The sequence below is a fragment of the Neovison vison genome, chromosome 10 (assembly GCF_020171115.1).
Source record: "Neovison vison isolate M4711 chromosome 10, ASM_NN_V1, whole genome shotgun sequence".
Lineage (NCBI taxonomy): Eukaryota > Metazoa > Chordata > Mammalia > Carnivora > Mustelidae > Neogale > Neogale vison.
Genome location: NC_058100.1, coordinates 1,379,679 through 1,407,196, shown reverse-complemented (window position 1 = coordinate 1,407,196; position 27,518 = coordinate 1,379,679). Strand labels below are relative to the sequence as shown.

Below are 27,518 nucleotides of genomic sequence, written 5' to 3'. Positions count from 1 at the left end.
CCCCAAGGAATTCTTAATCCACTCTCTTCGAAAACTCCAGGTTAAGGAATTGGGGAGAGGGGGGAGGCCATGTGTCTCAGAACTAAAGCACCCTCACTTCCTCATTCCCAGCCTGGGACCTCCTAGAGCTGACCTTCGCTATGGGACACAATGAGTCTGGGATGGTCTGGACCCAGCCTGGCTAGGATGAGAGCCCCTGGGCTCTTCTACACCAGAGCTAATCCTCAGTGGGAAACACTGGGCAGCACATTAGGCCGCGGCCTCCTACACACCCAGGTCCTTGACGGCTCAGAGCCATCCCCTCTCCCGGTCAGGAGAAGCCTCCAGCACTTAGGGGAAGAATGCACCTTTGCGGGCAAACAATCGTGGGTTCAAACTCTGGTTGAACTCCTTATTGGTTGTGTACTTGGGGTTCATTACCTAAACTCTTCGAACATCATTTTTCTCCTCCCTAGAACGGAGACGGTATGTATCTTGGGTTGGTGCTGGGCGTTCTTCCTCAAATGGTGGGAGCCGCGCTCCAGCGAGAATGCACCGGGCCAGCTCTTGGCCCTGTCCCCAGACCATTAGGCCGCGGTCTGCTTGCAGCGGTTGTGTTTTGTGATCTCTTGATACAGAGGCCAGACAGCTGTCCTCTAGGAGTGCCCTCCTCACTGGGTCAGGTGACCCTTTCCAGCTCCCTGTGGCTCCCAAGCTCGCCTGTCACACCCTGACCACGGAGCACCGGTGGGGTCCAAGCCCTCACCTGTCTCCTCCATCCCCTGGCGCTTCTCGAGGACAGGAGCACAGCTTTGTTGTGGCCTCCCAGAGGAGAGCACACAGTCTGCCCCAAAAAGAAACCTAGATGAAATTTATCTTGATAAGTAGAGAAATATTCTCTCTTTGTTTTTTTTTTTAAAGATTTTATTTATTTATTTGACAGACAGAGATGACAAGTAGGCAGAGAGGCAGATAGAGAGAGAGAGGGAAGCAGGCTCCCCGCTGAGCAGAGAGCCCGATGCGGGACTCGATCCCAGGACCCTGGGATCACGACCCGAGCCGAAGGCCGCGGCCCAATGCACTGAGCCACCCAGGCGCCCCTATTCTCTCTTTCTTAAAGGTTTATTTATTTATCTTCGAGAGAGGGGGAGAGAGAGCACAAGCCGGAGGAGGGGCAGAGGCAGAGGGAGGGAGTCCCTGGCTGACTCTCCGGGAGCCCTTGGGCTTCGCCCTGTGACAGCGAGACGGCAACCTGAGCGCACGCCAAGCCTGGACGTCCCGCTGATGGGGCCACCCAGGCGCCCCAAGGAGAGAACGATTCTCATGAACACGCCCAGAACTGTCCCCTCGCTGGTGCAGAGGCAGCACTGGGCGCGACCGTCCCATTCTGTCAAACGACCCTGCTTTCCCCCACAGCAGCCGCACACTCCGCCTCGGCAGGGAGGGCTTCCGTGAAGCCTCCACCGGCAATACCACAGACACGTCAGGACACATCTCTAGTGGACAAGGAATTTTTTTAAACACAAGGCACAAAATTAACAGTAATTCCTTAATAGGAATCACACGCTTAATAGCATGTAACAGCCAACCTGTGTTCAGATTTCCTGGATGGGGTCAAAAATGCATTTTGCGATTGGCTTGTTTAGATCAGAATCTAATTCGGGGCCTCACGCTGCACTCGGTCGGTCGACTGTGTCTTAAACCGTTTTTAAACAAACAGTTGCTCCTTCCCCCCTGTTTTCATGCTGTTTCATTGTTGCTTATCCGGGTCTTTTGCGGCTAGAACTGCGAGTCCTGGGTCTGCCTGGGGCGGCCGCAAGTGGTGGACTCATTCCTCGACTCCTGCGCTTCCGCGGACCGGGGGCTGGGAGGCGCCAAGAGCACCGGAATTTGTCCCGGACATGCTCTTCCTCTTGCCTCCTACCAGGAGCAGTGGCCTCCGTGGCCCCACTTCTGTGTGCCAGACTTGATGGTTTTCGTGGCTATCGATGAGTATTTTGTTTTATTTTTTTTAAAGATTTTATTTATTTATTTGACAGAGAGATCACAAGCAGGCAGAGAGGCAGGCAGAGAGAGAGAGGGGGAAGCAGGCTCCCTGCTGAGCAGAGAGCCCGATGCAGGACTCGATCCCAGGACCCTGAGATCATGACCTGAGCCGAAGGCAGCGGCTTAACCCACTGAGCCACCCAGGCGCCCCCATTTTTAAAGTACGCTCTCTACCCAACGCAGGGTTGAACTCACAACCCCGAGATCAAAAGCCACAAGTTCTACGCCCGAGCCAGCCGGACACCTCTGCCGGTGAGTATCTTCCATTCGACCTGAAGGACAAGAGAAGCCCCTGTAATGACGGAGAGGGAAGTGAGACCCAAGGGACTGGACAGGAATGTCACTGAACAGAGGGGATGAGGAAGGGCACCGAGGTGCAGGGAACCGTACGTGCAAAGGCACGGCCTGAAGCAGCGGCGATGGAGAGGGCGTGGCTTTGGAAAACATCTGGAATCTACAGATTTTGGTGACCGATGTGAGCTGTCGATAGCGAGAGGCTCCCAATCTCCCTGTGGTTCAGAAACAGTTGAGGCGGGTCGGGTGGAGTTGGGGCGGGTTGGGGTGCCAGTGAGGAAGGGAGAAGACGCAGACTCGCTGCCACAGTACGAGGTGCAGGAGAGAGGGGGCCGGATTGGAGCGGGGGTGGGGCGGATCTGAGGCCTGCAGATCTGGAAAGAGGCTGGAGCCGGCTGAGTCGCCCCGAGAGCTGGGCCCCTCACGGTTCAAAGTTACTCACTGATCCCCTGCCAGGCACCAGGAATATACCAGTGGGCAACAGAAACAAAATGCCTAATTCTGGAATTGACTTTCTAGGTTGGGGGAGGAGGGTGCAGGGAATAAGTCCGGTGTATAAAAGCTGGGCAAGGGGAGCACCTGAGGCCACCTTTGGCTTAGGACATGAGGTCCCGGGATCCAGCCCCACGTCAGGCTCCCTGCTCAGTGGGAAGCCTGCTTCTCCCTCTCCCTCTGCCCCTGCTTGTGTCCCCTCTCTGGCTGTCTCTCTCTGTCAAATAAATAACTAAGTCTTTAAAAAAAAATAATAAAAGCTGAGCTGGACAGGACAGCAAAGCACAGGGAAGCTGTGCTCCATGGGTGCTCCCGGAAGGCCTCACCAGGAGCGGTGCCCGGACAGAAGCGAGCAAGCCACAGGGCCCACAGGGGCAACGGCGCCCTCCGTTCATGGGGGAGCTCAGAGCAGCCCCCCTCTCCGGTGGAGGCTTTTTTCCTTGTTTGAGAAACGTGGGGTGATGTAGGAGAGACCGTTAGGGTTCGAAGCCCCCAGGCAAGAAAGAATTCTTGAGACGTCTTTGGTGCAAAAAGGTAGTTTTATGAAATCACAGGGACAGGCCCCGCAGGCAGAAAGCTGCACGGGAGGCATCAGGCGTGGCCCATCGCCCACGTCCGAGCTGGGAGAGGGTTGGGGAGGGTTCGGCAGGGAGCGGTAAAGTAGGTTTCCAGAGGAATCTAGGTTATGTTACCACGGACTTACAAGGTGCAGGCAGTTGGGCTAAGGTTGCCTTTGCCTTCAGCAAAGTTCAGCACAAGGCAGCGGAGTCCCCAGAGGAAGGTCACTCTTCCCTGTTTCAAGGCCTTGTCAACGGGCCGAGGGCAGTGAGATTTAATAATTTTTCTTCTGTCTTTTGTTTCCCACGTCACCAGGGCCAGCATGACTGGATTCGTGGGGGAGGACTGGAAAGAGCAGGGCACCTCTGAGTGAGGTGGGAACATTGGTGGGGTCAAGCCACGAGCCAGGTTTGTGCCCTCTACCCCCCTCTCCAGACCCTGTCCCCATGTGAGGCTCTCCCACCGTCTCTCTTCTCCCTAGGGTGGAGCTGCCCACCCGGCCCCACAGGCAAGACCAGAGCTGCGGGTGGCAGGGTGGCAGGCCTTTCCAGAAGGTTCCATGGGCCCACACACCTGTCCATGCAGCACCACTCACCACAGCCAGAAGGTGGAGACAGACAGAGGGCCGGTTCCCAGAAAGAGGGATAAACAAGGTGTGGCCCGGGCCCAATGGAGTATTATTCAGTCTGAAGAAGAGGAGCCGTCTGGAGGAGCCGCGGAAACAGGCCGAGTGGAATAAGTGAGTCACGAGGAGACAGCGAGTGACTCCACTCCACAAGGTCCCAAGTCCGCAAATCCACGGACACAGAAGACAGAACGGCAGTCACTGGGGACTGGGGGGCGGGGCAGGGACTTCACGCTGGATGGGGACGCAGTTTCTGGTTGAGTTGGAGAGAACCATGTTAGAACTACTATTGTGGTCGCCCAACATGGTGAATGTACTGGAAGCCACTCAACCGTACGCCTAAAACTGGTAAACAGTCCGATTCTTCTTATGGATATTTTACTACAATTTTTCAAAACTCCAAAAGAGACCTGGGCGCTGACTCTGGGCAGTTTCCTCCCCTGCAAGTGAGAGTTCCCACCGCGGATTTCAGGGAATGGAAATGGTGCCCCAAAGGAAGGCCTCCGTTCCTATGCGAGAAGCCCATGGCGGGGGTGGGGGAGGCACAGAATGCGGTGTTCGTTGCCAGCCACCACCTGCATTGACAGGGAAGCTTCCGGAATCCCTGACGCCTCACTCAGTACAGCAGGCGGCCCTTGATGTCCGATGGGCTGTGAGTTTGAGCCCCACATCGGACACAGATTACTAAAAATAATAGTAATAAATAGGGACACCTGGGTGGCTCGGGTCATGATCCCAGGGTGGTGGGATCAAGCCCTGCATCTGGCTCTTTGTGCTCCCCCCCCCACCCCTGCCTGCCTCTCTGCCTACTTGTGATCTCTGTCAAATAAACAAAACTAAAAAAATAAAAATAAAACAAAGTAAAATGTTCCTATATTTTAAAAGGGGGGCATATATTGTTTGTGACTGCGCGGTTCGTTTCTGAGAGAAGATACAGAAACTTTGGTAGCATGGGGGGGGCGTGGAGCGGCTGCACCTCTGAGGCTTGAATATTGCCCAAGTGTCCGCGCAAATCAGCGTGAAGGCACGTGCACAAAGTCCAGGGACCTGCTGGAAGCGCCCACGCACAGCCACCCCCGAATGGGGCCGCGGGCCAGGCGGTGGGAGGCTAGTGGCCAGGCGCACGGCTCCCCCACCCCCAGGACCGCCCGCCCAGACCCGCGCAGGGGCGGGGCCGAGCCGGGGGCAGGGCGCGCTCGGCGCCCCTGGGGCGGCTCTCGGGCTCCCCCTGCAGGCCGCCTGCTGTCGTGCGTGCGGCGCGGCGGCTGCCGCTGGCGTGTATCCCTGTGTCCGTGTGTCCCAGTAGGGCGCATGTGCGCGTGCGCGCGTGTCCCGGCGCTGGCCAGTCCGCCCCTGCCTCCCTTCAGCTCTGGCGCGGCCTCCGTGAAAGCACCCTGGGAGCTCCTCCGTCACCCACAACCCTCCCCTCCTCCTGTCCCCACTGTGCCCCGAACGCGCACTTCTCGAACTCCAAGGGCAGCAGGCCTATCTCTGCCCCTTCGGGCCGGTCGGGCTCTCGGAACCCCGCGCGGGGCAGGGCACGAGCCGAGAACGCATGCAAGCGCGCGTCTGTGCGCGTCTGGCGCCGTGGGGCCGCTCTGTGCGCGCCGCAGGCTGCGGGGGCTCTCGTGACACGAAGCGGAGGCCTGGATCCTGTAGGCCTGCTGTCCCTCCAGCTTTGTCACCCACGAGCCACCTGCACAGGGCTGCTTGACCCTGGGACAAAGTGCAGAACACCCCTCACGTGGTGTGGTCACTGTGGACCCAGGGTCAGCCCCAGGGTTCTCCTCTTTGACCTCATTTCAGGTCAAAACTTTTGGATAGGACAGGGGCTGCTTTGGGGCACCAACCGCACTGTCTGTTAGCTCCTCCGGGCTTGGATCTCTGGGATTCTGCTCCTCCCAAAAGGTCTTTGAGTGAGATTGAAATCCCCAGGCCAAACTTAAACATCCCATGTCCCTCCCCAAGCCACAAGCACAAGGTCTAATTCCCTGATCCCTAAAGTCTACTGCATTCCCTCTGGTTACATCTTTCAACTATCTTTATTTGCTCTGTCTTCTATAAACAGAGCCTAGGATCCCAGGCTCATTCCTCTTGTAAGTCCTTCCTGCTATCTAACCTCTTTCTGTTGGACTCAGAATCTGAGGGTCAGGATGGAGGTTAGTGGTTACGGCTCAGCCCTAGCAACCACACTGAATCTGACTCCCAGCTCTGCTGCCCACAAGAGTTTTAGCCCTAGACGAAGTATATCAGGCAGGGTTCCATCAGAAACCGAGGGCTCTCTCAAATCAGATACACTGAGTAATGCTTCCTAACAGGATTATATCCCACGGTGTGCACAGATGCTGCTAAACCCCCAGGGGTATAGCATTACATAACAGTGGGCTTAGTACCACCTTTAGGAGCCCAGAGCATGGGGAGAGAATGGGTCCTAGAATCTGGAGAGGGTCCCTGGCAGGAGCTGTGACCTCCAACAACCTGGCTGGAAGAAGGAGAGGGAAAATCCCCAGCCTTCCTGTCCTCTTGTCTCATCTTCTATTGGTGCCCTTGGCCAAGCCCAACAGAAACCCTGGGCAAGGCCTTCAGCCTCCCAGCCCTGGACAGAGTGGACAAGGGTAGAGAAAGGATCTGGCGTGGCAGAAGACGCCTAGCCCACTCTCCTCGCCTCAGCTCCCTCGCTGTCAAACCAGCTCTGAATCCCCCCTTCCTTCCCGGTTGCCATGGTGATAGAGAAGCTGCCCGGGAGATGTAGAACACTGTCCCAGCCCGCCACAAGCGCTCGGTGGACAGGTCCTACTGTCTGCCTGTTGATTCTAGTGACTGATTGGCATCTTGAACATAGCCTTTCTAGAACTGAAACCTTGCATGTTTCCGCTGCAAACCTGTCCTTCCCCCGGTCTCAGTAAGTGGCACTGCCATCTCCCCAGCTGATCACACCAGACCAGCGCCCTCCTTCAGGGGATGGGAGCCTCCCTCCCCCGCTCCCCGCACCTGTCCCTCTGCCCTCTGCGCCCTTCTCCAGAGACTCCTCCGATCTGTCTCCCGCTCACTGTGCCTACTGCTGCCATTAGGCTGTCGCCTCCCGCCTAGATCACTCCTGCAGCCTCCGGTCGGTCTCGCTGCTGCTCTGTGATCTCCACCCGCCAGCTGGAGGGATCTAGAGCAAGTGCTGGGTATTGTCAGCCGCTGGCTGAACCTGGTGCCCTCCAAGTTCCTGCTTCCAGTCTCCAGCCTCACGGGGACTGGGCCCCCTGCGCCCCGGAGCCTGCCGCCTCCTCCCTGCAGGCCACCGTCCCAGAGCAAACTTCTCTCTCTGTCGCACTGGGCCTTTTCCTTCCGCAGAGACGCCACAGGTAGACCCCTAACCCCACAGAAAACTGCTCCCTTCGAGTTGTCCCCACTAGATCCTTCCAGTTTCAGCTGAGGTACGACCCCATGTCAGAGGCAAACCGCCTCATCTACAACACGGGTCTCTCTCTTCTCCCGGGTGGCTCTGCTGTTCTGTGCCCCAGTCAAGTTCCGTCCTTAACAGCACCTACAAAGCTTGTGCTTATGGGCACACCTGGGTGGCTCAAGCCGGGGTCTCACAGTTGTGAGATCACAGATCCCTGCTTCCAGCCCTGGCTCAGGGCTCAGCAGGGAACCGGCTTGAGATTCTTCCCCCCTGCCCCTCGCCTCACACACATACAAGAGTGCTCTTTCTCTTTAAAAAAAAAAAAAAGAAAGAAAGAAAACCTAGGGGCGCCTGGGTGGCTCAATGGGTTAAGTCTCTGCCCTCAGCTCAGGTCATGATCCCAGGGTCCTGGGATCGAGCCCCACATCAGGCTCTCTGTTCATCTGTTCAGAGGGGAGCCTGCTTTCCCCTCTCTCTCTGCCTACCTGTGATCTCTCTGTCAAATAAATAAATAAAATCTTTTTTAAAAGAGAAAAGAAAAAGAAAACCTTACAAAAACACTAAGTTGGGCACCTGGGTGGCTCAGTGGGTTAAGCCGCTGCCTTCGGCTCAGGTCATGATCTCAGGGTCCTGGCATCGAGTCCCGCATCGGGCTCTCTCTCTCTGCCTGCCTCTCTGCCTACTTGTGATTTCTCTGTCAAATAAATAAACAAAATCTTTAAAAAAAAAAAAACTAAGTTTATGGTTGTATGTTCATTTTTTTGGTGCTTGTTTTATTTATTTATTTTTTAAGGTTTCTATCTATCATCTCTTATTCCCAACTTGGGGCTTGAACTCAGGACCCTGAGATCAAGAGTCGCACGCTCTTGCTACTGAGCCGGCCAGGTGCCCCAGTGGTGCTTGTCCGTTGTCAGTGTCCCCACACTGGAAATCCCTTAGAAGGGTAAAGTCCCTGTTTTGCTCATCATTGCCTCCTTGGGACCCAGCACAGAGAAGGGGTTCAGCAAATACTGGCCAGCGAGCGAATGGGGGCCTGTGTTACAGGGGCAGTGATGCTATCAGAGGCGTTCCCGAGAACCCCACCACATTATCACGGTGCTCCCCTTCCCCTTCCTTCAGGCTCCAGTCCCCACCGTAACCCCCTCCTTCCTACATTCATCTCGAACTAACTTCAGCAAAGTACAAAGGAAAGGGGGCCGTGTCACCAAAATCTCTATTCAGGCTGATGACAGCGTGAATGAATTGGAAACTTATCAGAAAAAATGGATGACGGAGGGGGTATGCCAGAAGATGGGGCGGTGAGCCAGCAAGTTGGGGGGCGGGACTCTGTGGGGACAGGGACAGCCCGCTGGGTGTGCCCCTTTTCTTTTCTCTGTCTCCCTTAGATAAGACCAGCAGTTCTGTCCTCCTCTCTCCCCCTCTCTCCACAGCCTCTCGCTTTGTAAGCATGTCCAGCCAGGAGAACATACACACGCAAGAGCTCTGCTCAAGGATCTCTAAGTCGCAAAAGGACTTAGCAAAGTCCATCCTGATCGGGGCTCCAGGAGGTAAGGAAAGGGGAAGCCAGGGGCACCTGGGTGGCTCAGTGGGTTAAAGCCTCTGCCTTCGGCTCAGGTCGTGATCTCAGGGTGCTGGGATCGAGCCCCCCATTGGGCTCTCTGCTCAGAGGGGAGCCTGCTTCCCCCTCTCTCTGTCTGCCTCTCTGCCTACTTGTGATTTCTCTCTCTCTCTGTCAAATAAATGAATAAAATATTAAAAAAAAGGGGGGGGAACCAGTGAACAGGGTGGGGAATGAGGGTGGAAATCAGGAGCGGGGGTGGGGACACACATGACCAATGTCTGCTGCTGGCCAAGAGGGCCTCGGTGGTGGGGGTGGGGGTCTCTGCTCACTGGAGTGTCCCCTGTGTTCAGTTTTGGGCTCTGGTCCGAGCCTCTTTTCTGCCTCTGTAGGCGGGGCTGGGGTGGGCAGCTCTTGTCCTGCAGCCTGGGAGCCGCGGGGCACTCCCGTGCGGCCTGGACTCTGGCCCCTGGTCGTGACATTTTAACCAGCATGCAGAGCTGCTCCCTCAGCCCGGCGTCCCAGGGAGAGGGGCTCAGGGCCATGGAGGGTATGGCTGGGACTGGGGCTCCTCCGGGGGGGAAGCCGGGGCAAGCCACAGGGATTCTAGGACTGGAGCGGCATTGAAAGGACTGGAGAAACTCAGAGGAGGGGGTCCGGAAGCCAGCCAATTAGAAGGAAGAAAACGGGGAGCTTAGGAAAGGGGACAGGGCAAGCGTGAGCAGCAGCTCCAGACTAGAGAGAAGGGGTGAGGCTGCGGGAAGCCAGCAGCTGAAGGGCAGGGGTCGGGGCTGGGAGGGCTCGGAGCCTAGAGCCGGCCAGGCCTGGATGTGAAGCCTGTCTCTCGGATAATGTCTGTGTAGTGCCTGTCTTCTAGGAAGGGCTCCGTGAAACCTGGCACGGACAGAGGGGACTTGGGGTGTGCTGAGGTGAAGGGAGTGGGGTGTGGCAGCGGCCCACACAGCCCCCTTCCACTGCAGGGCCAGCGGGGTACCTGCGGCGGGCCAGCGTGGCCCAGCTGACCCACGAGCTGGGCACGGCCTTCTTCCAGCGGCAGCAGCTGTCGGCCGCGATGGCAGACACCTTCCTCGAGCACCTTTGCCTGCTGGACATTGACTCGGAGCCCGTGGCAGCCCGCAGCACGAGCGTCATTGCCACCATCGGTGAGTGCCCCCCAGCCCGGAACCAGAGAAACCCTCAGAGGACCCCCCGAAGGTTTCTCAAGATGCTTCCCCACCTGCTGTCTCTTCTGAGACCGCTCTGTGTTTAACAGAGTCATTCATTCAGCAAATACTGGTGGGGCGTCTGGTAGCCAAGGTTTGGGTCCCTGGGAGCTGATCGGTAATGTAAACAAAGATCCCCATCCTTGAGGGGCTGACTGTCTAGCTGGGGGAGACAACAAATACCAAACATACTAACTTAAAAAGAAAAAGATTGTTTAATATGTGAGAAAGTGGTAGGAACTATGGACGCAAGGAACACAGCATTGCAAGGGGCAGTAGAGCCTCGAGGGCAGGAGGCCGTAACCCCATGTGGGGGTCGGGGAACCGTTGTTCAGAAAATTACATCTGAGCAAAGGCGTGAAGGAGATGAGGCCACGCTCAAGGTTGGGGATTGGGTTCCAGACAAGGAAGCGGCCAGTGCAAGGGCCCCGAGTTGAAGAGGCTGGAACCGTTAGAAACCACCTGGGGGACAGAGTAGCAAAATGAAAACATTGTAGGGGAGTAGATCGGGGCTTACAAGCCGTTCTTAGAGTTTGGGTTCGGTTTTCCTTGGAGAGTGGGAGAGGGTTGCCCGTGCTGGGAGAGTGACTCGCTCTTATGCTGTGACGGGAAGAGGCTGAGGGCGGCCCTGGGGGCCAGGGCAGGAATGGCTGCGGTGACATTTCTGGCTCAGACCAGGTGGGGGGGCAGTGGCGGTGGTCAGACGGGATCAGATTCTAAGTGCATTTGGAAGATGGAGTTGATGGGATTTCCAGATGGTTTGCATGGGGAGGGGAGCCGAGAGGGGCCCAAGGCTTTCAGCGTGAGGCACTAGAAGGACGCATCATCAACGGAGCAGCAAAGATCTTCGTGCAGAGGTTCCGGGCGGAGGAGATCAGGAGCTGGGCTTCGCACATGCCGTTTCAGATGTGATCAGATACACAAGTCTGGGTTTGGGGCAGAGGTCTGAGCTGGAGATACACATGTGGGGCATGTAGATGGTACTTAAAGCCCTGAAACTAGGTGAGAGACCACCCAGAGAGCGAAGGGAAAACGACAGGGGGGAGAATGAGGCAGCTAGTGTGGGGGGCGGGGTGGGGGGAAGCCAGGGCTGAGAAGCAGCGGCCGGTGGGGTGGGAGGAAATAGGAGAGGGGGCATGCCCCGCGCACCGGGTGAGGAAGGTGCGGCAAGCACGGGGTCCGGAGCTGTGGACCCGCCAGCCGGGATGCGCACTGAGAAGCGATCCCCGCATTCAGCCGCGGCACAGAGGTTCTTGGCGACCGCGGCAGGAAGAGCGGCAGCAGAGAGGCCCGAGCCCGGCGGGAGTGAGAGCCCCGGGAAAAGCGGGGCGGAGGGAGGCCGGGAGCTGCGAGCGCGGAGGGTCCTTGCAACGAGTTTTGCGGCAAAGAGCAAAGGATAGGGCTGTGGCTGGAGGGGGTCCTGAGGCTCAGACACTGTCATGACGGAGGAGCCGCGGGGTCCGTGCTGATGGCCGTGATCGACAGCAGGGCGCCCGCTGGTGCCACAGGCCGGCGCCGTGCCGACTCGGCCTTCCAGCAGCTGAGAAACGGGCCTCGCGCGCGCTGGCTTTGGGCAGGGACTGGAGAGGCGGGTCCGGCGGGCTCCCAGCGGCGCGGCCAGCTCAGCAAAGATCGCCTCTCCGCCGTGCGTACGGCCTCTCCGCTCTGCGGGCCCAGACGGACCCCAGATGCCCTCACCGGGCACGGTACCTCCTGCCGTGCCCCTCACGCGCCGGGGGACTCCCCCTCCGCCGCGGCCACCGCTGCCAACACGGCCGGCTCAGCCGCGCGCAGGACGCCCGCCCCGGGCCCTCCCCCCACCCCACCCCCCGGGCAAGCAGGTGCTGGCTGACCTGTGAGCGGAGGTTGCGCCGGAGTAAAGGCCGGACGGCGGGGCGGCCGCGGACGGGCAGACGGCGGTCTGAGCGGCCTCCCCGCTGCAGGGCCGGCCTCGCACTCGGTGGACCGCCTCAAGGAGATGATCAAGGCCGGGATGAACATCGCGCGCCTCAACTTCTCGCACGGCTCCCACGAGGTCCGGGGCGGGGCTGAGGGGAGGGGGCGGGGCTAAGCTCGCCGGTGGCCGGGGGTGGTGGGGGTCCTGGCCGCCTTCCCCAGACATCGCTGCCCGCTCCCCCCAGTACCACGCTCAGTCCATCGCCAACATCCGGGAGGCGGTGGAGAGCTTTGCGACTTCTCCGCTTGGCTACCGGCCGGTGGCCATCGCCCTGGACACCAAGGGACCGGAAATACGCACCGGCGTCCTGCGGGGGGTGAGAGTCGGACCTCGCGCCGCGGGCTTCCCGGGGCGACCCCTGCTGTGCGAGGGGCGGGACGGGGGGCGGGGCGCGGGAGGGTGGGGCACGAGGCGGGTCTCAAGGCCTCTCTGGCCCCGCCCCTAGGGCCCGGAGGCCGAGGTGGAGCTAGTGAAGGGCTCCCGGGTGCTGGTGACGGTGGACCCGGCGTTCCGGACGCGGGGGGACGCGAGCATCGTGTGGGTGGACTACCCCAATATTGTCAAGGTCGTGTCGGTGGGGGGCCGCATCTACATAGACGACGGGCTCATCTCCCTCCAGGTCAAGAAAATCGGTGCGGATGAGCCTTTGCCCCAGCCAAGCGGGGACGCGGGCATACTCCCTTCCCTGGGTCCCCTAGCCCGGTAGACCCGCTGCCCTCTCCCCTGGCCAGCGCCCTTCCCCTCCTGTCCCCCGAGCTCCTGGGGTCCAGACTTGTGGGCTCAACCCTGGGGGGTGCTGGACTGCCGGGTTTATCTCTTGGACAGATGTCCACCCGGGCCTGTTCCGTGCACAGGCCTGGCGGAGGGTGGAGAGACACTAGGACCTGGGTTCCTGATCTCCTGGGGTCCCAACACCCGGGCTCCCTCTCCGGGACCGTGCCCCTGGCTCACCCCTGACCTGAGCGGGCTCTTTCCATGCCTGCAGGTCCAGATGGGCTGGAGACCCAGGTGGAGAGCGGTGGCCTCCTGGGCAGCCGGAAGGGTGTGAACTTGCCAGGTGCCGAGGTGGACTTGCCCGGACTGTCTGAGCAGGACGTTCTGGACCTCCGTTTTGGGGTGCAGCATAACGTGGACATCGTCTTTGCCTCCTTTGTGCGGAAAGCCAGCGACGTGGCCGCCATCCGGGCTGCTCTGGGGCCCGAAGGACGTCACATCAAGATCATTAGCAAAATCGAGAACCACGAAGGCGTGAAGAAGTGAGGCTTGGTTTTTGTCCCTCGCAGGCCCTAGCCCTCCCACCACCCTCCTCTTCTCCAGTCTTCCTCTCCCTGGAATCTTCTGGCTCTTCCCCAGCCCTGACTCCCCCAACCGCCCAGGTTTGATGAAATCCTGGAGGTGAGCGATGGTATCATGGTGGCGCGGGGTGACCTGGGCATCGAGATCCCAGCCGAGAAGGTTTTCCTTGCCCAGAAGATGATGATCGGACGGTGCAACTTGGCGGGCAAGCCGGTCGTCTGCGCCACACAGGTCTGGAGTGAGCCCTCGGGGCCCCGGGCCTTCTCTGGGTGTTAGGGGTGCCTGAGGGTGGGGACCCACACCTTAGGTCTAAGTACGGTCTGCTGTCCCGTGTTTGATCCTCAAACAACAAAGTTGGGAAGAGACTCTTTGAGCCTCGTTTTCAGATAAGGAACCATAATCGCATACTCTGTGACCATGACCCTGGCTTTCGGGGCCCTGTGAGGGTGGCAGAGAAGTAGCTGGGCAGGGTCCCAGTTCAGATGGGAGTCTCCAGCTCGGATACCCCGATGTCCCCCAGATGCTGGAGAGCATGATCACCAAGCCGCGGCCCACCCGTGCAGAGACAAGTGACGTGGCCAACGCTGTGCTGGACGGAGCGGACTGCATCATGCTGTCGGGGGAGACCGCCAAGGGCCTATTCCCAGTGGATGCAGTGAAAATGCAGCACGCGGTAGGAGCTCCGGGTGCCGGGGCCCCAAGCCCCTCCCACGCCCAGGGCCCCGCCCCCAGCTGACTTCTTGGTGCTTGCAGATAGCTCGCGAGGCGGAGGCTGCCGTGTATCACCGGCAGCTGTTTGAGGAGCTGCGCCGGGCCGCACCCCTGAGCCGCGATCCCACTGAGGTCACAGCCATAGGCGCCGTGGAGGCCGCCTTCAAGTGCTGTGCGGCTGCCATCGTCGTGCTGACCACAACTGGCCGGTGAGATGGACCCTGGCGACACCAAGACACAGCTTGGGCCAGGGGCAGGCTGGGATGGGCCCCAGGTTTGGGTTTTGTCTTTTTTTTTTTTTTAGATTTTATTTTTTTTTTATTTATTTGAGAGAGAGAGAATGAGCGAGGAGAAGGTCAGAGAGCGAAGCAGACTCCCCATGGAGCTGGGAGCCTGATGTGGGACTCGATCTCGGGACTCCAGGATCACGCCCTGAGCCGGAGGCAGTTGTCCAACCAACTGCGCCACCCAGGCGTCCCTCTTTTTTTTTTTTTTTTTAAGATTTTATTTATTTATTTGACGGAGAGAGATCACAAGCAGGCAGAGAGGCAGGCAGAGAGAGAGGAGGAAGCAGGCTCCCTGCCGAGCAGAGAGCCCGATGCGGGACTCGATCCCAGGATCCTGAGATCATGACCCGAGCCGAAGGCAGCGGCTCAACCCACTGAGCCACCCAGGCGCCCCGGGTTTTGTCTTGATGTAGGAGACGAAGAGCATCATTCTGTGGCATGAGGAGAGGTAGCTGGAGGCCAGGAGAGAGTGCCCCAGTGAGCTCCAGGGGGCTGGAAGGGCGCCAGGACACTTTAGGGCCCTGCTTTTAGCCCACAAGCCCTGCAGTGCTGAGGTGTTGCAGAAGGACCCAGAAGGCCTTAGTCCAGGTCTTTGCTCTGAAATCAGCTATGATCCCCTGCAGGTCTCTGTTTTCTCATGGCGTTTCAAGGATTAACAAGAGACATTTGTGAGTTAAGTACTAGGTCTAGGTACCTACTCAGAAGGGCTTTATGCCTCTCAAGAAGCTTCTTATTATCTGCTCTGCTCTATCCTTCATTGTCTCTGATCTGCCTTGTGTGGTGAGGAGAGTAGGCCCTCTTATGCCCATTTTACAGGTGGGAAAATCAGGGCCCCGAGCACTATGATCGATCACCCAGGGCCGCACAGCTTGTTTGCGACTCCTGGGGCCCGAAACCCAAACCCGTTTCCTGGTTCCACACCCTTTCCCGGTTCTGAGACCTTCTCCAACCCCTTCAGCTCAGCACAGCTGCTGTCTCGGTACCGACCTCGAGCAGTGGTCATTGCTGTCACCCGCTCTGCCCAGGCCGCTCGGCAGGCCCACCTGTGCCGAGGGGTGTTCCCCTTGCTCTACAGTGAACCTCCAGAGACCATCTGGGCGGACGATGTGGATCGCCGGGTCCAATTTGGCATTGAAAGTGGTGAGCCGTCTACGTTTCCTTCCCTCTGCCCTCCCCGGCCCTGGACTGGCATCTTCAGTCTCCTGACCGCATCTTCCACACCCACTCAAAGAGCCTTGCCTCTCTCCTCTGATGCCAGAGTCTCTCTGAGAGGTTCACAAAGACGCAGAGATGTCCTGGCCTCCGGGGGTCGGGGGACAGGCTGGGGAGGAGGCAGGGGCCGGGGGCATGTTTGGGAGGAGGGCAGTAGAGGAGAGGTCAGCCTGGCTGCTGCCCGCACAGGCGGCCAGAGTAAGAAGTGAGAGTCCAAGGGGGACCCGGTCCCCCATCCCCAGGCTGGAACGAAACTGATTTCCTGCCTGGTCATACGCCACCTCTTCTTCGAGCATAGCCACAGAGGTGGACAGGGTGGCTCCTTAGCCGCACAGCCCATGCCATCCGGGACACACCTGCAGCTCTAGCGTCCTGCAGGGGTTGCGGTCCCCACAGCATCACCAGGGCCCTTCAGGGCTGCCCTGGAGGAGGTGGAGGGCGGTGGCCGGTTCTCACAACAGGGCTGGCCTCCGTCCCTCAGTGTCTGACTGTCACCTTCTCTCTGCGCCCCTGCCAGGAAAGCTCCGCGGCTTCCTGCGCGTGGGGGACCTGGTGATCGTGGTGACAGGCTGGCGACCTGGGTCTGGCTACACCAACATCATGCGAGTTCTGAGCGTATCCTGAGACACCCTGCAAGCCAGCCCCTCCCCCCACAGACCCCTGCCTGGGCCACACTTGCTCCCTTCCCCTTCACGCAGGCCCTGGAGGGCTGTGTCCAGAGCAGCACCGGACATCTGGCAGCAGTAGCCCCTGCGCCCCGCACTCTCAGCTGGGCCCTAAGATGCTCTGATCCCCTAATCCTAGCTTAGCTGGTTAATTCGATTCCCCTGGGCTTCCTGTACCCGGGGGGTGTGGGGCGAGGGGCACAGGCCAGTCCCCACAAGATCACTATCGTGCATTCTGATATTCTCTGATGTGGCCCCCATGACGATCTGAGCACCCCCCGGCCCCGGGGACAGCTCCCCCTCTTCCTCCATTGTGACGGACAGTGACATCGAAGCGCCACCCTTCTGGGGAAGCGAGGCTGGATGAGCGCTGGGGAGCCTGAGAACGGGGGCGGGGGCTCATCTGGTCACTGTCTTCACAGCCTCTGTGGGGTTTGCAGGCCCCTCCCTGCCCACCTCACGCCTTGTGGTCCCGATGCCCTGCGGCCTTGTCCTGCACCAGAAACTGCTTCATGCTGTGCTCCCCCACACAAAACAGGAGCCCAAATGAGTAGCTCTATTTTCCTTTTCAACCCAGCTGTTTGGGAGCAATTATAAAACCCCAGGACACTATACTCAAAAGGAAAGATTTAGGGTCCTGGTCCCCATTTGCTGATACTATAGAACAGGCATGGGGACAGAGGACAGGGGCAAGAGATTTCTCTTGGTACTGGCGAGTCTACCCTTCCCCAGCCTCGGATACCTCGGGTCCTCCCCTCACTCTTGCACCAGCGGTAAACTCAGAAGGGGCTAAAACCCCTAAAAGTAGCAAGAGTCCTCCTCCCCGCCCGCTGGGGTAGCTCTCCAGCCACTCCCTAGGTTGCTCCCTAGGTTGGGAGAAGGCTAAGGATTGCTGCCCGGTGTTGGAGCTGAGCCAGGACCACAAGAGCTGGCATGGGGGCCCTGCTCCTTCCTCTGTCCCTACAAGGAGAAGTGGGGAGGGATGGATAAAGGAAGGCTGAATAAAATGATAAATGAAACTAGCAAATGAATAAATACAATTATTATGTGATTGAATAATAATAAACAAGAAAAGAAAGGAGGGAGGAAGGAAAGAAAAAAAGCCATCTGAGGATTTCAGCCACTTGCCCCCTGCCTGGGGAGATCCAGGCCAGCACATTAAAGAGGGAGGTGCCTACCACCCCTTAGCCTCGAGGGGGACCCCAGCGGGACAGGGGCACAGGGAGGAGGGCCCCCCACCCCGTCTACAAAAAGACAGTTCTAGCCTGGGGCAGGTAATGCAAGGGACTTGACAGGAGACGTGTTCTCCGTTGGGGGGGTAAGGAGGGGGAGGGCCTGCACATGGCAGTGAAGGCAGAGGCCCAGACTGGGGAGCCAAGATGTCTGTCGACAGCAGCAGAGGCACGGGGGGCTGACGGTGCCCAGCTGTGATGGGGACACAGAGGACAGACGCAGCCGACAGCACCTGCAGTGTCACTGGTGGGAAAGAGAGACTTGTAGTTGCTTGGCAGTGACGGTGGTGGCAAGGGGCTGTGCTTGGTGAGTTGGGGACCTGGGCCTGAGCCTGCACCTGGCAGGACCATGCCCGGGGAACACCCTCCTCAGAGGCCTTGGAGTCATTGTACTTGGCAGTGAAGACCAGTTCTTGAGCATGGTAGGTGCTCAGTACACTTGATGAGTTGGCAAATGGGTTAGAAGGACCTCAGACAGGCTGCTGGGGGCCTGAGCTGAGGACAGAGACCATCTTCTTGGTAGCAAAGGGAGATATTTCCACAGGGCCACGTTTTAGGTCTCCTTGGCCTTTCCCAAGAGGCCTCTGCCCTTGGGTACACACCGCTGCCCCCAAGAGCTCATTCAGGGCTTTCACATGTTGGCAGAGAGCTGGGGGCCCCGAGGGGCAGCTGGCTCAGGCACTGATGGCCTGGGGGGCTGGGCTGTCCCTGGAAGCTTGGCCAGGAGCCCTGAGGAGGACAGGCGTTCACTTCCTGAGCCTTTGCGCCCAGGAGAGCCGTCCCCGGCTGCCCGTTGAGGCAGAGAGGGCTGGGAGGCTGAGAGTGGGCGGCCCCGAAGTCCTAGTCGCCGTCCACCTCCCCCTGGGGGGGGACCCAGCAAGGACACCTGGGAGCGTCCGGCCCGGGACAGGCTGGCATGGAGGGTTCGGGCAGGTGGGACGGGCAGGCGTGAGGTCGAGGCCCACGGACCCCGGGCCAGCAGAGGGCCAGCTCGGACAGGCACTAGTGGGGAGGCTGGGGAGCCTGCAGAGCGTCGGGAGCGAGCAAGGAGGGTGGCCGGAGAGTCAGGGGAGAGGGGCAGAGGGCCCCGCTGGTGGGTCAGGGCGATGGCCACACTGGAGGTCACTGCGGCTGCCTGCAGGGGCGCGTGCACCAGTGGCTCCCACAGCACCGGCTTCCCGCTGAGCCGGGCTCCTGTGCCCGGGGCTAGGCCCCGAATGCCCCGGGCCATGTCCCTGTCGTGTTGCACCAAGTGCTGCTCCATGGTACCCCCGCTGCTTCCTGGACTGGGCTCAGAACGCTTCCGCTGCAGCACGGAGTTCTTCTTGCCTAGACGGGGTCCCAGCGGGAGAAGGAGGAGAGGGAAGGAGTCCAAGGGGAAGGTCGGGTACCGGAGAGCAGGAGGAGAACAAGACAGAGGCAGAGGAGGGCAGCAGGGTGGGGGGGGGTGGTGGAGAAAGAGGATCAGGGCCCAGAGTACAAGAGTACAAATCGGAGATGGTGCGGGTCGGGGACAGGTACTCGGGGAAGGACTCTCCGCACGGGGACTCCGGGCCGCATCTCCAGGGGCAGGAAACACTGAGGGACAAGGACAGTAAGGCACGGTGTTGAAGGTCTCGTGGGGGCATCTGCTGAGAACAGGGTGGGCTGGGGTGTGACACTGATGCCCTAGAGCCCGGACCCTGGGAGGCAGGGGTGCCTTGCTATGGGGTGGGGCGGGGGTACAGCCAGGACCCCAGGGGGATGCAGACCAGCCTCACCAATGCGGCGCAGCCGATCCACGGCCACGGTCTCGAAGGCCCGCCGCATCATGGGGAACTCCTCCAGCACCGCGTTGAAATGGTCCACGCTGAGCGAGTAGAGGCGGCAGTAGGTGTCCGCCCGGACACTGGCTGTGCGCCGGCCGCGTGTCAGCAGACAGATCTCTGTCCGAGGTGGGAGAAGGTCCTCAGAACCACCGGCCCCAGGATTCCCTCTCGCTCCTCAGGCTCCTCCCCACCCACACCAGGGTCCCTAAACACCCCAAGGGTTGTCTTTCTCCGCACAGGCAACGTTACAATCCCTCGCACTCTCTCCAGACTGAAGCTGACTAATGGTGGGTCTTTCCGGCCCCCACGTGCCTGGTGATCCTGCTCCATTTAATTCATACCCACTCCCCTGCTCTGGCCCAAGGGGAAGGCCAGGGGCAGCGGATGAAGTCCAAGGGCAACCGAGGAAAGCAGTGCCCAAGGGCAAAGGGCAACGCGACGGGGGCCAGAGGGCAGCAGGTGGTTTGGGGTCTGAGACAGGGCAGAGGCTCAAGTGGCCCTGGGCAGCCTCTGGTGGAACGGCCCCCAGTGCCCCGGCCTGACCCTTGCATGGTGGCATGGGGGCATATCCCCCGGGAGCTCCGGAACTCAAGCCCCCGGACCAGCTCTATTCCTGTCTTTCCGCCATCTCCTAAGGTCCTTGGGTTTCACTGCTGTGGGGTTCAACAAGGCCCACTGGCCCAAAAATTGTGAAGCTGGCCACGCACCAGACTCCCTTAGGAGGCGAGTTAGAGCCGCGGAGCCCCAGGCCCCGAGACTCTGGGTAAGCAGGCCTGGGGATTCTGCACACAGCCAGGCAGGGACCCTGATCCAGGGGAGCAATCGCCCTCTGGCTTCTGCTCCAGCCCCCCCAACCTCCCCGAGGCCTGCTGACCCCCAAAGTAGGATCCGTCAGTGAGGCGGGTGTCCCGAGCGCCGCGCGCCAGCACACTGAGCAGCCCATGCTGGATGAAGTACATCTTCCTGCCCACGGAGCCCTCACGCACCACGAGGTCCCCCGGCTGGAAGACCTCAAAGCGCAGCTTGGTGAGCACGGCTGTGACGAAGCTGGGGTCAGCGTGGGCGAACAGCGGCATGTGGGCCACCAGGCCCCGGCAAGTGAAGTTGATGATCTCCTGGACAGGGGAGGGGCCTGTCAAGCTAGAGTTGCCCTCTGCCCCGAGGTGCCCTCCTTGAGCTCATGCGTTCCCAGAGGCCCCACCCCTGGGGCCGTGGTCTGCCAAAGGACTGGGACGCTGCAGTCAGCCTGGGACAAGCCCTAAGCTCCTGCCTTCAAAACTCTCCCATAAGCCCCTGCAGGACCGTCCCCCCAAAACAGAGATCCTTGCGGCCCCTCCCCGTAAGACCTTCCAGAAAGACCCTAGTCCCCATAAGCCCCCCACAGTCCTGGCTCTGACGAGGTCCTCCGCAGGCCCTGGCCAGCAGGCCTAGCACGGAGGGCGTCCCTCAGGCCCCGCCCACCTCCCCGCAGCGGCTCCCTCAGGCCCCGCCCACCTCCCGCAGCGGCTCGCTCAGCTCCCCCAGGATGCTCTCCTCGTCGAACATCTTTCCCTGGTAGCGGTGCTCGTAGTAGTCATGGATGCGCTGCCGGGTGTCGGCCGGCAGCTTGTGGAAGGACATGTACTGCTCCACCTGCTTGTACTGGAGGGCCAGCCAGAGGCCCGTGGGCGGCGGACACAGCCAGGTGCAGGGCAGGCCACGGGTGGGCGGGGCCGGTACGTGGAAGGACGACCACAGGCAGCGGGAAGATCCAGAGGGGTGAAACAGAGACACGAGGGCAGACGGTGGGCCATGGGGAAGACACATGGAAAACCCAGACGTGGGCAGTGAAAGGTCCAAGGACAGGGACATAGGTCCAAACAAGGAAACAGTTACACACAGGGGCATGGCACAAAGGGACACAAGGCAGGGAAGGGACATGGAGACCCAACAGGGCATGTGTCAGAATCGGCCTCAGGCGGGGCTGCCCCCTCCTCTGCCGGGCTGCCATACCCACCCCTTCCTTCTCCCGCCCCTGCTGACCTTCTCCTGGTACTGACGCCGGGAAGAGTCCAGGGACTGGATGAGCGCTGTGGCGTGGCCGATGAACATGGCATAGCAGGTGGCGCCCACGGTCATGCTGAGCATGGTCAGCCAGACGTCGGGCGCGCCCACGGGCGCCTGCTGCCCGTACCCGATGCACAGCATGTGGCTCATGGCCTTGAACAGGGCGTGGGAATACTGACGCCCCCACGAGTGGTTCTGGAGGGCAGAGTGCGTTACCCAGCTAGGCGCCTCATTCTCCTCCTGCACCCTCCATCCTTCAGTCCTTCCGCCTGCCCCCCACACTTGGTTCTGGGGGCTTCTGGGGCAGACGCGGCCTCTCCGCAGCGGGAGGAGCCCTCCGTGGCTGCTCCCCACAACAGGAAAGCACCTCCTCTAGGTAGCCCCCCCTTCTCAACCCCCCACCTCCTTACTCTATCGTCTCCCGCCTCCTGACCCTGGTGTTTGGGCGGAAGAGCCCAGAGAAGGCCCACAAGCGACAGAGCTGCGGGGAGTCCTCACCACCATGTGGTTGATGGCGACCCAGCAGTCGGGAGGGAAGTCCTGCAGCATGGGGACCAGGAACTGCAGACAGCCGTCCCAGTGGCACAGCAGCAGCATCATTCCAATGAGGTTGCCGATTCGCACCACGGCACTGGCCAGGTCATAGGTCATGTGAAAGATCTGAGGAGTCCGAGCAGCGGCTGCTGTGGGCAGGACCCCCCCCCCCCCCGCCCCGCTGGTCCTCCTCTTCTGCCTAGCCCCAGCCCCCACGAATTTCCTTAAGCACAACTGTTATTCACTCCTACAGAGCCCCACAGCCCAACGGAAGTCAGCCGTGTTACTCCGCTCATCTTACAGACACGGGAAATCGGTGCCGGTCCCATGCCCAGAATCAGTGTCACAGCAGAAACTCAAAAAACTCTACTGCACAAGCTGCCCAGGCTGTGCCCTCTGGGAGAGAGAAAGAGGGTGTTTCTCAGCGCAATGCCCCCAAGGCGTGCACGCAGGCGTCCACGCTGACAGCCCCCTTCCCCTCCCAGAACACTAGCGGAGAACTTGCTGGGCTCCAGGCACTGTGCCAGGATCTTTACCAGCTTTACTGCCTTGACTCCTTACAACCTTCTCATACATAAGTCTATTTAACATCTTCATTTTATAGAAGAGGAAACCGAGTCTCCTATAGTAAATAGTCAAAGGGGGTTAGGATCGCAGGCAATGAGATTGCAGGGCCCACTCTCTGAGCCACTGAACTCTGCCCCCTTGAAGCTGCAACTCCAGGCCCTTCCGCGTCCTGCTCCCCTCCCAGTTCCTCCTGCCCTGCCAGCGGCCAGCTAACCCGCAGGCCTTCCTCCGCAGCTGTGCTCCACCCTCCTCCCCTCAGGGGCGTGCGGGGGCCAACCCTGCCCCCTCCCTCCCCCAGACCCTCCTTGTGCCCCGCTTCTGCCCCCCCATCTGGACAGAGCCCCGCCCAGCCGCCTCCCCCGACGAAGTCACCAGGAGCCCCACCCATAGCACAGTCCCTGCGGAGTCCGTGAGCCCCCCCTGCCCACCTCCCCGCCCCACCTCCTCCCACTGGTGGATGTAGCGGATGAGTCGGGAGAGGCGGAGCAGCCGCAGCAGGCTGAGGATCTTGGTGAAGCGCACGATGCGCAGGGCGCGCGCCGTCTTGTAAACCTCGGCGTCCAGTCGGGGCTCCAGCTCCACCACCAGGAAGATGTAGTCCACCGGGATGGACGAGATGAGGTCGACCAGGAACCAGGTGCGCAGGTAGCGCGACCGGATGGCCCGCGGGGCCAGCAGGATTTCAGCGCCCTCCTCAAGCGCGATGCCCGTGCGGAAGTTGAGCACCAGGTCGAGCAGGAAGAAGGTGTCCGAGAGGACGTTGAAGACGATCCAAGGCGGGGAGTTCTCCTCCTTGAAGAAGGTGATGCCCACAGGCAGCACAATGAGGTTCCCCACCATCAGTAGGAGCATGGTCAGGTCCCAGTAAAACCTAAGGCGGGGGCGGGGCGGGGAGTGAGACCGCGAGGTTGCCCCAGCCAGACAGACAGCAGCGAGGCCGGCGCGGCCAAGGCTGGGGAACGGGATGACCCTTCACAGCTGGTGGGGACGGAAGGTGGGACCACCATCTGGGAAAACAGTTTGGTATTATCTAATAACCTTACACATTTGCATTCCCTGCAACCCAGCGGTTCATTTTAAGTAACTGACGCTCCAGGGAAGCATGTGGTCCAGGAGAGACACACACACACATGCTGCTGCAGCAGCATGAAATCTGGAATTAATCCGAAACGTTCATTGGTACAAAAATGTGGGTAACCAGACTAAACAGCGTGGAGTCATAGACAGTGATATACTCTCTCCCCGCGATGACCCACAGAACAGCCCACAGCACAAGTGCACCGCACTGCTCTGGCGCTCAGCAAAAGAGAAAACAAAACGATACATACTGGGGGGTCCCACTTGCACAAACGTCAAACAGGGGCAAGACTAAACTGCATTATTTAGAGATTCACAGGAAAGTGGTGAAACTATATAAAAAAAGTAAGGATATGGGTGTCACAGAAATTAGAACAGTAGGTTAGGGCAGGGGTTGTGAGAGCAGTTAAGGGAGCTTCTGGGTATGGGCAAGGTAGTCTCTCCTTGTTGGGCGGCTGGTACACGCAGGACTGTTTTGTGGTTATGTATACCTGAGTGTATGTACGTGTGTGTGTATATGTGCGTGCACACACACGTATTTTGAGTATATATGCAATAGAATATTCCAGCATACACTGTACCTCTATGTAGAATGTCCACTGTATCTGTACCTCCTGGAAAGGTATCTCTACTGTATATATCCCACTACACACACACGTATCTCTCTAACATGTATAATATATATGTAATGTCTTACCATGTACGTGCTTTATGTCACTATCGTTAAATATTTTTAAAGTTAAAAAAAGATAAAGTACCCCATGCTAACCAGATAGCATTGTCGAAAACATACCCCCTGAGACAATGGATAAGACAGTGCTGTAGAAGCACTAGCTGGTTTTGTGACTCACCCACCTTTTGTTCCCAGATTTCTGAAGAGGTTGCTGCTTCTTCCATCTCCAACTCTCTGCCCATTCCTGGTCTAGGACTTCACGCCCTCCCTGCCCCAACCCTCCTTCCCAACACAGCTGGACCCATGGTTCCTGGTTCTCTGCTGGGATCTGCTTGCCTATGTCCCTGGGTGGGGTGCTCTGTTCTGCTTTCCCTCTGAACTGAGCTTTTTAGGGATGGTCCACCCCCCCCCCCACAGCCGTTCAGACAGGGTTGCCTAGAGAGGCTCCATAGGAGATCCCCAGGCAGCAAAGCTTAAAGCTCTGCACTCCTTTTCTTCCCTAATCCCTCCGTGCTGGCTAGCGCCCTGGCTGAGCCCAGGCAAGGGCACTGGCAGGAGAGGGCCACACAGCTGCGGTGGAATTGTGGGAAGAAGAGGTCAGGAGGAAGCTAGGTGAAGCCTTCATTCAGAGATCACTGGACCTTCTAGGGCCCTCATTAGCTATGGTGGTTTTATTTCTATTTTTAAGGATCTGTTTACGTATTTGAGGAAGAGAGAGGCGGGGGAGGGGCAGAGGGAGAGGAAGAGAGAGTCTTAAGCAGACTGAGTGCGGAGCCTGATGTGGAGTTCGATCTCACGACTCAGATTATGACCTGAGCCGAAACCAAGAGTTGGACACTTAACTGGGGGCCACCCAGGCACCCCAGCTATGGTGGTTTTAATTCCAGGACACACCTAATCACAGCATCAAACCAGGGCCCAGCCCCTTCTGAGTCTGACTACAAAATCAATCTTTTCAGCTTCCGAAAGAAACATGGGGGCTCCGAAATGCAGGCCTCCAGGAAGCCCCTCAGAATGTGTGCTTTCCATCAAGGACAGATCCTTGAGCCCCTCTTCCTCCACCTCCTGGGCCACCGGAGAAATCCTGTACTGTGAGCTTGGGGAGGAGAGGCGAGGAGGGCTCGCCCAGCCGTGCAGAATCTTCACAGCCTGACTCACAGGCAGTCACAAGCCTAGCGGGTGATGCAGGAGAGAGGACAGGAAGGAAGCATGATAATAAGGGGGTAAATGGCTTCTGGGGTGACATCTGAGGGTGACGTGGAGGAGGGGAGGGAGACCACCGGAGGCTAGGACAGGTGCCCCGGTGAGGTGGGAATAAGGCAGTCAAGAGGGGAGAGGAAGGAACAATGGGAGAAAGAGGAGCATTTAGGGAGAGTGTGTGGTTGTGGACTCCAAGTGCTGTCCAGGTCTCCTACTGTGTTCCCAGGCTCCTGATTCACGCCTCACCCTTCCTGCTCATTCTGCTCCCCACCTTACGTGCTTTGGACACATCCTTGCCTCCTCCAAAAGCTGTCCTTCATTTTCCCCAAGGACAGGGCTGCTCTCCTCCCCTAGCGACCTTGATGTAGAGGTACAGCCTGCTGGGGACTATGAAATAGCCCCACCTCCACCGTCCGTCCCTACGTCTCTCTGATAGTCACCTGCGAGGGCTGCGGTGCCCCAGCGCTGCTGCCTCCATCGCTCAGAGTCCAGGCCCTGCCCTGCGGGCATCCCGCCTTCAGTACCAGGGACAGCGACAAGAACGGCAGCTGCCCCCCCCCCCCCGCGCGCCCCCATCCTCCGGGTAGCCGGCCCTGCTGACCTGTGCGGGTGCTGCGGGTGCAAGTGCGAGGTGGGAGATACGGGAGCTCGGCTTCTCCCTCAGGCTGACCCCGAGCCGTGGAACATGACATAATTTCCCAGATCCCCAGCAGACAGGACTGCAGGAGGCAGTGGTCCCTGACTCCCGTAGATCGTGTGGTCCAGGGGGAGTGCCGGGTTCCCTGGTGTCTGCTCTGGTGTCAGGGCACCGAGGGCCTCCCTGCTGGGAATCCCTCGCCCAAGAATTCCCAGGCTAGATCGGGGGAAGTGACTCTGTCATCCCACCCCAGGACCCCTGGGCCGGAAATGGAGTGTCCGTGGAGGGGGGGCGGGCCCTGCCCCCGTGTCGCGGCCCCTGGGGGTGGGATCTGTGTCCCCCGCCCTCCTTGCCGGGCCCCCAGTACCGGAAGTCGCTGTAGGGGTGGATGATCCAAGCCCCCGCTGACTTGACCCTCTCCTGCTCGATTTCCACTGCTTTGTGGCTGCCAAACACGCGAAGGGAGAACTTGTTGACCGTGGGCTGGAGCAGCGTCCCGAGCCGCCTCCGCTTGGGCTCGGGCCCCGAGGCGGGCCCGGGGAGCGGTCCCGAGGCCGCGGCCGCCGGCGCGGGGGCAGCAGAAGGCGCCGTCTCCAGCTCAGGGGTCGCCAGTTCGTCGGCCCCCGTCCTCGGCCGCTGCTCTGCCTCCATGATGCCCGTTGGCTTACAGGCTTGGCCTCGTAGACCCGTCCGCGGCCATCCGGGACCCCGGCCCCTCCCCGAGTACCGGCTCCGAGCTGCCGGCGCGCTGGGCGGAGGGGGTGTGTGCGCCAGACTCGCTCGCTGGCTGCGGGCGGGTAGCGCGGCGCCCCCTGGCGGGAGCCGCCTCCGGAGGGGGCGGAGCCAAGGAAGCCCGCCTCCTGGGAAGACTCCGGCGTGGGCGTGGGCGTGGGCGTGGCCTGGCAGGTGGGGCGCAGCTCCAACCGCAGGCGGAGGAGGAGGCGGCGGGGAAACGCAGGCCAAAGTCACGGAGGGGGCGTGGCCTAGCGTCGGTGGGTTTTAGCCAATAAGCGCCAGGGAGGCGGAGCCGCCCGAGTGGCGGGAAAACCGGAAGGTAGTTGAAGGTCCCCGGGCGAGGCATTGGGGACCAGTGGAAGAGGCGGGAATGGCCGCTCTTACTCACGGACTTCGGGCATTTCACCTTCTTTCTCAGCACGCTCCCAGGCATATTCCTTTCTTTCCGTCTCCTCCATCCCCCTCCCCCTAGTGTTTCATTTCCGAGGTCAACGCGCCAGCCTTCACCAAGAGTAACCCTACCCGTCACCGGGTGGACGCTGAGGACGCAAAGATGAATACCCGGGTCCCAGCCACAAAGCCCGTCTCGCCCATGCCCGCATACAGACACAAGAACTAGAAGCTCCTAAACATCTCGAATTCCTCCCCTCGCTTTGATGGCCCTCCTGGGAAGCCGGGCCTCCGGTCGGTCGTGCTGAAATGCTGTGCTCTG

At 59.7% G+C, this 27,518-nt stretch overlaps 2 protein-coding genes and 1 long non-coding RNA gene across 4 annotated transcripts; 1 reads left to right on the top strand and 2 right to left on the bottom strand.

The window, feature by feature from the left end:
- The first annotated feature begins 9,446 nt into the window (after positions 1-9,446).
- Positions 9,447-17,314, top strand: PKLR (pyruvate kinase L/R). Of its 2 annotated transcripts, none has more exons than XM_044266493.1 (11): positions 9,447-9,496; positions 9,998-10,109; positions 12,113-12,204; positions 12,311-12,442; positions 12,572-12,758; positions 13,112-13,382; positions 13,503-13,653; positions 13,943-14,095; positions 14,176-14,342; positions 15,379-15,560; positions 16,150-17,314. In XM_044266493.1, exons 2-11 carry the CDS (start codon positions 10,019-10,021, stop codon positions 16,254-16,256), a joined length of 1,533 nt encoding a protein of 510 aa, XP_044122428.1. In that variant the 5' UTR covers positions 9,447-9,496; positions 9,998-10,018; the 3' UTR covers positions 16,257-17,314. The 2 variants fall into 2 exon arrangements, with proteins under 2 accessions (XP_044122428.1, XP_044122427.1); XM_044266492.1 differs by having other exon boundaries at positions 9,466-9,496; positions 9,927-10,109.
- Positions 10,889-12,138, bottom strand: LOC122918268. Its single transcript, XR_006386577.1, has 2 exons — positions 12,023-12,138; positions 10,889-11,119 (listed from the first exon to the last, which is right to left on the bottom strand). It is a non-coding gene; the product is annotated as an uncharacterized LOC122918268 (long non-coding RNA).
- A 57-nt stretch (positions 17,315-17,371) lies between the features above and the next one.
- Positions 17,372-26,735, bottom strand: HCN3 (hyperpolarization activated cyclic nucleotide gated potassium channel 3). Its single transcript, XM_044266487.1, has 8 exons — positions 26,439-26,735; positions 22,926-23,355; positions 21,882-22,043; positions 21,360-21,578; positions 20,832-20,978; positions 20,212-20,452; positions 19,290-19,454; positions 17,372-18,858 (listed from the first exon to the last, which is right to left on the bottom strand). Exons 1-8 carry the CDS (start codon positions 26,720-26,722, stop codon positions 18,161-18,163), a joined length of 2,346 nt encoding a protein of 781 aa, XP_044122422.1. The 5' UTR covers positions 26,723-26,735; the 3' UTR covers positions 17,372-18,160.
- Between the last annotated feature and the right edge of the window lie 783 nt (positions 26,736-27,518).